The sequence below is a fragment of the Petaurus breviceps genome, unplaced genomic scaffold, assembly GCF_028583685.1.
Source record: "Petaurus breviceps papuanus isolate PSGF00001 unplaced genomic scaffold, PetGlider_PUasm1.0 41, whole genome shotgun sequence".
In the NCBI taxonomy this organism is placed as follows: domain Eukaryota; kingdom Metazoa; phylum Chordata; class Mammalia; order Diprotodontia; family Petauridae; genus Petaurus; species Petaurus breviceps.
The window spans coordinates 8,617,090-8,627,932 of NW_027186320.1; the positions used below are offsets into that span (position 1 = coordinate 8,617,090).

Below are 10,843 nucleotides of genomic sequence, written 5' to 3' on the forward strand. Positions count from 1 at the left end.
GAAAACTAAAAGCAACCTTGAACCAAGGATATACAGCCAATATTGAGGGGGAAAAAAACAAGCACAGTATTAAGCTGAAGTGAAAAATAGATTGTATAAAGTAAATAGCAATTTTCCCATTATTTCCCCACTGTACATCTTTACCAGAGTTCTCTGTCTATTTCTCCTCTCCACAGCAAAAGAAAGTCAGAGAGAACTTGGAAGACATTCAGAGGAGAGCTATAAAGATGATTATAAGTTTAGGACCATCATAGGAATTTTATGGAGAAGAGTGGAGTAGAAAAGCTTGAGAGATGATTTAATAATTCTTCAACCTTATGAAAGACTCTTATGTAGGAAATAATAGGCCCATAATTTCTGAGAACAAAATAAGGGTATGTAGTTTAGCCCAGAAAAGAAAGGCTTAGGCTAAATACTATGAAAACATTTCAAGGAATCAGAATGTCACTTTAAAAAAAGCATTCATCCATTCAAAGAATTTTTATGGACACTGCTGTAATATTGTAATATATAACAGCACTACAGGGAATACAAAACACATAATGCCCTTTTCTCAAAGCCTTGTCCCCAAAGAATATGCAAATGATGTAATGATACTATATGATTTCACCATGCAGCTTCAGAAGTGGTACCTCTAATGATTGTACCTCAAAGGAGGAGAAAGAGCATTTTTATAAAGGGTGTAATTGATCTGTTGGGAACTCAGGAATGTAAATTTACATCTCATGCTCAATGGTAACCTTCCTAGCTATAGTTCACATAACACAAAGTGACTATCCAGACTGTGAAAATGTTACCTGCCTTCATTTTGTCTTGACCTAGGACATGCCAACTATATCCAAGAATTATTGGGAAGCTGGTCAATTTTGCCAAAATGACACACTTATCCTGTGTGAATCCTAAGCATTTAGCCTTAAAGTACAAAGAGAACCAATATCCTTTGTGAATGAAGACTAGATAAACAGATACCTATCTATGCACAAATGAGCAATCAAATAAGGACACCCACAAATAAAGGTAACTTGCTCTGTGGTTATAATTATGGATTCATCAGGATCAGTCATTAGTTATTTCTGTCTACATTTGCCTCTTCTTTCCTTTGAATGAGAGGCCTTATCTGACCAAACTGATTCAATTGCAAACTGAGGGTTACAACTGAAAGAAGCAGGTAATTATGTTGGTAAATTTTTAACAATTAGGTGGGAAATGTTCTCAGGAATGTACTTTTGAGCTTAATCTGCACCATTGACATTTGTTCTGTCACTTTCTTGAGTAGACAACCAACAATACAATATAAATCAAGCCCAAATTTGTAACATTAAGAATATTATGAAGGCAATTGGAACTGGCATACTTCTACTTGGAGTTAATGTTCTCCTACCCCATCCCCTATTAATTAACTCTTTCAAGGTTAATCCGGTAGCAAATGACAGAAGTAGAGATCACAGAACCTTAAGTACAGGATATCAATGGAATGGAAGGGATATTAGAGATTACTGAATGCAGCCTTTTCATGTTACAGCTGAAGAAACTGAGGCTTAGAGAAATTAAGTTATTTGTCCAGCTTCACACACCTAGTAAGTGTTTGAGCTTAATGATTTGAACCAAGGCTGAATATCTTAACTCTGTTTGCTTCAGTTCTTCATCCATAAAATAAACTTAAGAAGGAATTAGCAAATCCTTTTTCTTTACTGCCAAACCAGTATCCTTACCAAGAAAAGCCCAAATAGGGTCAAGAGTCAGCCATGATTGATAAAGGACTAAACAACAACTTCCTAATTCTGAGTCTAACACTCTACCCATGATGGGATCTTCCACCAAAGTTTTCTAATTCACAGCTTGTCCTTTTTCCATTGTACCACACTGCCCTGGTTTTCAGGTTAAATTGAAAAATAACAAAAATAACAGTAGAGAATTAAAGTGATAGGTTTGATAAGAATTGGATTTGAGAAATTAGAAAACAGAAAATTTGACAGCATTGTGGCGCTATAAATGTGGAAGAGGTAAAAGTCAAAATAATTCTGAGTTTCCAAATTTGGGCAATTGAAAGAATGCTTAGTTCATTATGTATATTACACAAAATAGGCTTATATACTTAGCTCCCCAGAGCTTCTTCATAAATATGAAATTAAGAGAATGTTAGCCCATGTTCAGCAAGACTTAGAAGAATTAAATCATAGACAAATTCAGCCCTTTATTGTGTCAAAATATTATCTTATTGGTATGCTTCCATTGTTTAAATTATTATTATTATTATTTTAAAGAAATCGGGGTTAAGTAACTTGCTCAAGGTTACACGGTCAGTTATTTCTGGTTGTGGTGCTAAGTATCTGAGCCCAGATTTGATCCCCAGGTCATGCCGACACTGGAGCTGGTGCTCTTACTCACTGTGCTACCTGGCTCCCCCTGTTTAAATTATTTTAAAATAAATGTACTATTATTAAAATGTATTAAGGGGTTATGAAATCACTGTGTATATTTATGTATTAGATTTTCATCTAAAAAATGCAAATTCAATTTGACCAGTTGAGGTTTAGAAATAGAAGCAGTGACAATAACAAAAGCAACCACAGACACTATATGTAGCCCCCATTCTTGTTTTTAAAAAAAAACTGTAAAAAGTTCCTCATGGACTATCAAAAAACTACTGTTTAGATGTTGCGGCTTTTTTTTTTCAGTTTGTTTTTTTAGTACTTGTGAGACTATACTATATTTAGAGTGAATAATCATGTCAAATTCTGATCACAAAATGTACATATGATTCACAGGGAATTTTCTTCATTATAAAATTTGAAGTATGAGGTTTTTCAAATATGAAATTGTATTGCTTGGATGTATTTTTTAAATTATCATCATTTCACAGCACAGCAAAGTCTCAGCTATAGAAGACTTATATGTAGATAACTCTTTAAAAAGATAAGTTTTATCAGAAAATGGCACTCAGAATGTTAACACTACATACAAAGAAAACCCAGAAGACTTTAGGTCCATTTTGTCATACATTCAAATTAAATGAAATCCTTTGTCTTTTATCACCGAGTCTATATAATGCATTGTGCTCTTTTTATTCTCCAAGTATTAAATCCTAAGATTTGTTTTAATAGGAGGGTTTACTTCTGTCATGTTATATTTCCTCTGATGAGTGTGATACTCTCTTTTGCTATTTATTATACCCTAGGGAACTACAGTTTCAATCATTACTCTTGTTTCTGCAATCACTTTGCATTAGCCTGTGGGGCATCTTGATAAAAAGCAAAATGAAAAATACTGGATTACTTGTAAATTAAGTTGAGGGATAGCACGGAAATAGAAGCAACATGATTTAATGATATAAACCAGTATTTTAGATAAAAATGAAGCTTTCTTTGAGCATATGTGAACATCTACATTTAAACAAAAAAGTAAGGAAATTTGTTTGCTTTCAAAAAAGATTCATTGATACCATATGTGATAACATGTGTCATAACATATTACTGCCACATGCAATATCATATCTATTGATGAATGAAAGCAGCTATTTGCTGAAGAGTAGCCTTTGAGCTACTTCTCTGCATAGCTTCTGCTTGGCCAGATGTTTTTTTTTTCCTTCCTCATAATAATACCTTGATTTAACCTATGTTCTTCTCCATTACATTTTTTTCCCCAATGCTTGAACTCACTGCTACTATATCTAGCAGATAAACCCTTTTCTTGACCCCATGGACATCGATTGATTTCTAGATGTTTTGAACTATGGTCCTGTGTGTTAGTAACATTGCCTCTGACCCTCAAACAGTTTTAACAATCTGGGACCTATTCCCCTTTTACCATGGAGTTGATCTTAGACATTAGGGTAAATAAGTTTCCCTCTAACCTTTCCTTGGCCTTCAGTCAGAGATAAGTAGAACGTGATTCATTGCTTTGCTAGTGGATTACATTATAATTCTTTAATTCTTTACTTAGGATAATTGGACAGTATCCTTCCTTAATGCATTTAAAATATCATACACTCATTAAGATTTTGGTTTAAATGTAGAATTTGGGGAGTGTACCTATCACATAGAGTAAAGATACACCTTTATGCCATTACAATAATAAACATATAATTATATGTAATCACATACTTCTAGAAGTAAAATGTAACTTTAAAGTTATCTAACCTTGCTCCTATCTTAAATATGATTTTTATAAACTATCTTATAGAAGGGGTTTTGGGGAAAGATCAATTAAAGAAAACTGATTTGTTTAATTTTTTTTCTATATATAATTTGAAAGGATTTAGTTACATTTGTTTTTCTTTCATTCATATATAGGTCAGCAGGTAATTGCTGTTTTCAAAAGAAATCATTACCACATGAAATAAGAACCATTTTTCCAATAACTACTGTGTTAAATAAATGAACTCTGAACTTAAATGTGAGGGGACATGTAACTATTCATGTTTTCAACTGACGGTATATTTATTCTGTTTATTTTTGAAGATTGGGAAATATGAATAAAATAATGATTAACTGTTGGAAACGAATTGGATACCCTATCTACTAGAAACTCATCAAAAGGCAGTCCAGGAAAACATTGCTACTCTCCCATCAACCACATCGTGACCTGTCAGCAATTGGATCACTATGACAATATACCGAGTTTTACTATTATTTCTGCTCTGGGTGTGCCTGCCAAATTTCTCCTCTACAGAGATGTTGTTTAGAAGGACTTCTGAGCCCCAAACAAAAGTTGTAAAACCACGCACAGCAGGGAGAGATGGAAAAGTGCTGCACCGTCAAAAACGTGGTTGGATGTGGAATCAATTTTTCTTACTTGAAGAATATACAGGATCTGATTATCAATATGTAGGAAAGGTAAGTTTAAACTTAAATGAATAATCTTTCTATCCTTTGCTTACACATTTATCTAAAAAATATTTCTGTTTACCCAAGCTGTAGTTTTCTTAAAGATTTGTTGTTGTTTTCTCTACATTGCCTTAATCTTACATATTTTCATGATAAATACAGATAGATACATTTTGTTAATAAAAATGCAAAATCATGTTAATGTCAGTATTTTGATCAGCATTACGGACACTGGATCAGTGCTTAGCAGTGTGCTACTCATACACTAGATGTTCAGCAAATGTTTAAAGAATTAATGCATCAGCAGATATGAAATGGGATACAAATGGTTATTGCAGTGGACAGAGCACTGGGCTGGAAGTAAGGAAGACCTGAGTTTAAATCCAGCCTCATAACTTATTAGCTGTATGACCTTGAACAAGTCACTTAACCCTGTTTGTTTCAATTTTCCCATCTATAAAAGGAGTTGGAGGAGGAAATGGCAACTCACTCCAGTATCTTTGCCAAGAAAACCCCAAATAAGATTGCAAAGATTAAGAAACAACTGAAACAGCAATATAATATTGCTTGAGTGGTTATTTTGAGGAATTTAAAAGCACTTTGAAATGTTAACTATTTTGTAAAAAGCAAACTAACTTTTATAACTGGATTTTGTACATGTCTTCTATGAAAAATTATCATTATCTCCAGAGTCTGGATTGAGGGGAGTCCTCAAAAATTATAAGACAAAGAAGTATATGATATTTCACATGCATAGTATAAACAAAATCCTTGAATGATTCATAGAAGGAAGAGATGGTTTCTGTTTGGAAGACTTTATAAACGAGTTAACACATGGTCTTGAAGGAAATGGTATGATGTTCACAAAGCCAGAGAATCTTGGAAGCTCTGTATTGCTTGCCAATGACACAAAGACTTAGAGGTGAGAGAGCTAATGCATCATTTGGTAAAAATAGAATAGTCTGGTGTAAAGACAACATTAATCATGTATTCAGTGAGGCACAGTGTCAGATTTGGGTTCAGAGGAGTTACATGATCAAAATGGCATTTTAGGAGAATTGTACTGGCAATGATCAGGATAGAAAAGAGAGAATAGAGTCTGTGTTCTTGACATCTGATAATATGGATCTGTGCTATGTCAATTGCAATGAAAATGGGAAAGAAAGGTCTGGATATGACAAACACAGAAGAGTAAGAATTTATATAACTTTAAATACCAATAATTTATTATTATTTTTCTAACATCACCTAAATTTTCTACTGTGATTTTGTTTGCTTGTAACTTGTTTGTATTGCATGAAGTTTAGGGTGCTGACTTTTTCCCCCTGAACTAGGAAAAGGAAATATGTTTGATTAAAGTAAGATTGTTAACCCTTTTTGAGTTGTTTTCCTTTAGAAAAGCAGATCAAAGAAACTGTGCTAGCAGCCATCCTGGGTATGCTAGGGTGCTTGCTGCTACACATGGGAAAGTCAATTATTCCTGATTGCCTCCAAAGCAACAAAACAAAAACTAACAAACAAACAAAAAATCTAGTTCAGGAGAGTTGTGTTATTTTTTTTTCTTCTTTGTATGGTTTACGATCAATGTGTTGTGGAAATTTTTCCCAGAAATCGAATTAAGACTATGAAGATCAGGCTCCTTTATGAAAACGGTCCAAAACTGCCATGGGTTGTCAGACTCCTTCCTCAATTCTGCTTTTCTCCTAACTCTCAACTTATCAGAGTTCTTAAAAATTCTTAAGTACAGATTTGGAAGTAGAAGTGCTCCCACAACAATTAACACCATTAAACCCTCCAGAAGTTGATCAGAGGGTTACATGCCAGAAATTGAAATTTTCTAAATCAAAAAGGTGAAGTGGAGAAATCATCATTGAAGGTACTATGTCAAAACGGCACTCCAGATACTGACTTGGAGGACTAGGGCAGCCCTCATCTCCAGTTCACTGGGAAGTATGTGTGTGTGTGTGTGTGTGTGTGTGTGTGTGTGTGTGTGCGTGCGTGCGTGCACAGAGTATTTTCCTTAAAACCAGGACTATCATTGGTCATTGTTTATATCCCCAAAATTTAGCATAATGCCAAGAACATAGTTAGTACATAAGTGTTTTTGGACTGAATGACTCCCTAACGTGGATACTGATTTACCATGTAAACACTCATTTGGAGAAGTCGTTGCTGCCAAATGTTGGAATTGAAATGAATGGGGAAAACTGATTATTTTCTTATTTTAAATTTTCTAGAATTGACATAAATAGTTCTCATTAGAGTTGCTACAGTGTATAGTCATAATTTAGGAGTTTAATAAAGATTTAGACCACCATAAGGAATATGATATGAAATTAGAACAAATGAAAAAGATTTTCCAGTCATGTGAACTGCTTATGGTTAGAATGCAGTTACATTGGATCTGGTAACATTGTTTAATAACTCTCTTGAAATGCTTAGCAACCCAGAAATACCGAAAGCATTTGTTAACAGTAATAGAAAAGAATACTGATGTGACCCAGGGAAAGATCAAAGTAGGGTGGGGTAATTATCTGGTACTGGAAAAGGAGTCATTGAAATGGTTGATTATGTGATATAGGTTGGGTAGAAAGTAAGTGAAACTAGAAGGGGGTAAGGTAAAGGCAGGGAGCAAAACAGTTTTAACAAGAATTTCTTCACATGAAAAATAAGGGGGTTGGAATGGATTATAAACATTTGGTTAGATAGAAAATAAGAAACCCATGGTCAGAGAGGAAAAGCATGAAATCCAGGACATTAAGGATAAACAATTTCTAGTGTTAGACCCATTTCTCTTTCAGTCTTTTATTTTCAATCATTTTTGACCCCATTTGGAATTTTCTTGGCAAAGATATTGAAGTGGTTTGCCATTTCGTTCTTCATCTCATTTTACAGATTAGGAAACTGAGGGAAAAAGGGTTAAGTGACTCTCCCAGGGTCACACAGTTAGTGTGTGTCTGAGTAAGTGTCTGAGGCCAGATTTGGATTCAGGAAGATGATGAGACTTTCTGACTCTAGGCCCACCACCTGGTTGCTCTATATTTGTGCTATTTGCCTAAGTGAGGAATGCCAAATGGAGACTTGCTTCCTCCTTGGTGGTAAGTTGTGCATGACTAATCTATAATAACTCCTAGTACTCAATATTGAAAAATGATATAGAAGTTTTCAATCTATCCCTGTTTGATGCTCTAGCAAAATAGATGAGACTAGAATCTTATAGCTGAAAAAGGACTTAAAATATCTAGTCCTACTCCTTTATTTTTCATGTGAGGAAACTTAGCGATTACCATTGGGTCAGGAATACCCTGGACACTTATTCAAGAGACATTCCAACAATATCCCAGTTGTGTGGTAGTAGATTCCAGGGGTGAAAGAATCCTGGGAGAGAATTACTCTGGGAATATGAGAAGTGGGGTGGGGTGGGAGGATCAATTTCTTCTTTTGCCCACACTGACCAGGTGACAACATTAGCAACTTTGAAAAGGTTGGTAGATACAGAATTTACCTCAGAGTTGGTAACAGCAATCATGAAACAGCAGTGGCTAATGAGAATATCTACTTTGGAACTGAGAGACAGGGACAAATAAGCAAAGGGCTCTGAAAAAGGAGCTTTATAACTCAGAGTCCTGCAATTATAGCTAATGGAGTTTTATGAAGAATTCACAAAGGGATAAAAAGGTTTCTCATAATGAGGAACTAGGAATTCAGTATTTGTCCATTCACTATTTAATTTTGTTTGTGTTCTCCCCAGGGAATTTATGTGTGAACAGGGAGAATAAGTCCCCAGTTTGGAGAGATATTACCTGCTGAGTTAATGAATGTTCTAAAATAAAATTAATTTGACTGATAATCATTTCAGAACATATTGGTGATGGCTAATAAATGACAACACTAGAAACCTAGACACTTGGGAATGGCCCCTTGAAACCTGAAATGATAGTCAGCTGCCATCTAGAGACTGTGCACAGTACTTAGAATGAAGATGGGGGAAATTATCTTACCTGGAATGATTATTGTAAGGATAAAATAAAATAATATATAAATAATATATATGACATTCATAAAGAGCTTTGAAATCCTTAAGGCACTATATAAACTTGAGATGTTGTTGCTGATGATATATTTATTGTTAAAGATTTTCCCAATATCTAATTTTTGTATTAGAGCAGAAATAGAAGAATGATCTATCCTTTCAATCAAGTTACCCATTCAGTAAAAGTTCAATTGAAAAATGAAATATGTGTTTTTTTTAATACTTGTTCTAAAATTTCCTTCTCAAAATTCAATTTTCATGCTCCCACAACATAACAGACATGTCCCTGTTTAGATGTCTTTCTTTCTTTCTCTGTATTATAGACACCTGCTGATGTGTCTTTTTATAAAGAGAGAATATGGAGAAAATAGACAACTGCATGTATTTTTTGATTGTGTCATGATTTGTCTAAGTGCAGGTTGCACTTCATTCCATTTAGCTATAAAAGGTTTTGAGGAAATGAAATTGAAATTGAGCTCAGAATAAAATACACAGTTTGATTTATTGAGGTGGAGGATGTTTTTGTTCATTATATTCCATAAGCATACAATTTTTCTTTTTTGCCCATATCTGAAACTAATAGAGGTCATATATGTATTAAATAGTTTGAGCACCTGACAAGGAATTCATTTAAAAATATATTCATAGAGGTGTCATTACATCTTACAAAGTTTATGTGAAAATGGGAAAAAAAGAAAATGAAGTGTTATAAAAGTTTTTTTTTTAAGTAATGCTAAAATCATGCGATTGAATAAATTGGGAGATGTTGAAGCTCATTTTGTATTATTCCTTAGTTTGAGTGCATTATCTTTATCTATTCATTTATTGGTCAGTCTATTCATTCATTCTTTTTGTTTTTGCCATGAATAAAAATTGTCCACAGGTGAGAAGAAAAAAATTAATGGAGCTCTAAGTGTCAGGCAAGCAATTTTCTAGCTTGATTCATGCATCCCTGGCTTCAGAGAGTTGGGGGTGGGGGTGGAGGGAAATACAGCAACCAGAAATAGTTGTACCTTTCAGCACAGGGAAAATAGCACCTTTTCTTCTGAAACCAATGTTTTCCTGTTTGGTTTGCAGTAAACCTGACTCAGGGAGGTTTTAGGGAAGTGTAGTTTGGTCCAACAATTTTGTCCAGAAATATGAAGAGCTGATACCCTCCAACTTATGTGAAGAAATTTAGACAATCTCCATCAGAGACTTCTTCAGTTCTTTATTAGACACCATGTATTTTTTTCAGTACTTCTCTAGATAGTTATTTTTATTCGTGCTATTTATTCAATATATATCTTTGGATAACATTCACCTACATAAAATTCTCATTTCTGACCATGAAGATAATCTAAAATATAACTACAAAACAAAAATTACACAAAGATTCCTTATGAGTATCATAGATAAAAAATTAGTAATAGGAAGAAAGGCCACATTCCTTACACCAAATACAGGGATTTAAAATTAGACAAAGGGTTTTTGTAACCAATTTTGGGCTTATGAATAAATGTTCCTTATCTCCATAAGCACATAGTTGTATAAATGCATGTATATGTACATATATCTATATATAGTATATAAAATATTTAAAATACTTTGAGAACTTAAAATGCTATATAGGTATGAGATACTGCTATCATAATTGTTAATATCATATACTACATTATATTAATATTGATACATATAAATTTGACTACATTGAGTCATCTCTGCCACACAAAAACACACGTGTATAGATATATATGTATGTGATGTTTATATACACATATATCCTCTCTCTCGAGTTCAAAAAACCTTAGTGTAGTTTGAAGCTATCATTTAAATTGTGCATACATGCATATATAAATCTATACATATATATGTATATACTCTAATGAATATCCACATGCATATATACATACATATAACAATCCATTGAAAAGTGTCACTAATTTTTATCTGCTGCAATATATATATATATATATATATATATATATATATATATATATATATA

General features: G+C 33.6%; 1 protein-coding gene across 2 annotated transcripts in view; it reads left to right on the forward strand.

The window, feature by feature from the left end:
- LOC138171080 (cadherin-10) overlaps positions 1 to 10,843 on the forward strand; it is a 313,231-nt gene that overhangs the window by 83,148 nt on the left and 219,240 nt on the right. For both annotated transcript variants that reach the window (XM_069100488.1, XM_069100487.1), the window contains one exon: positions 4,461 to 4,835. In XM_069100488.1, the coding sequence (XP_068956589.1) occupies positions 4,605 to 4,835 (231 nt within the window). In that variant the 5' untranslated portion in view covers positions 4,461 to 4,604. The remainder of the gene's footprint in view (positions 1 to 4,460; positions 4,836 to 10,843) is intronic.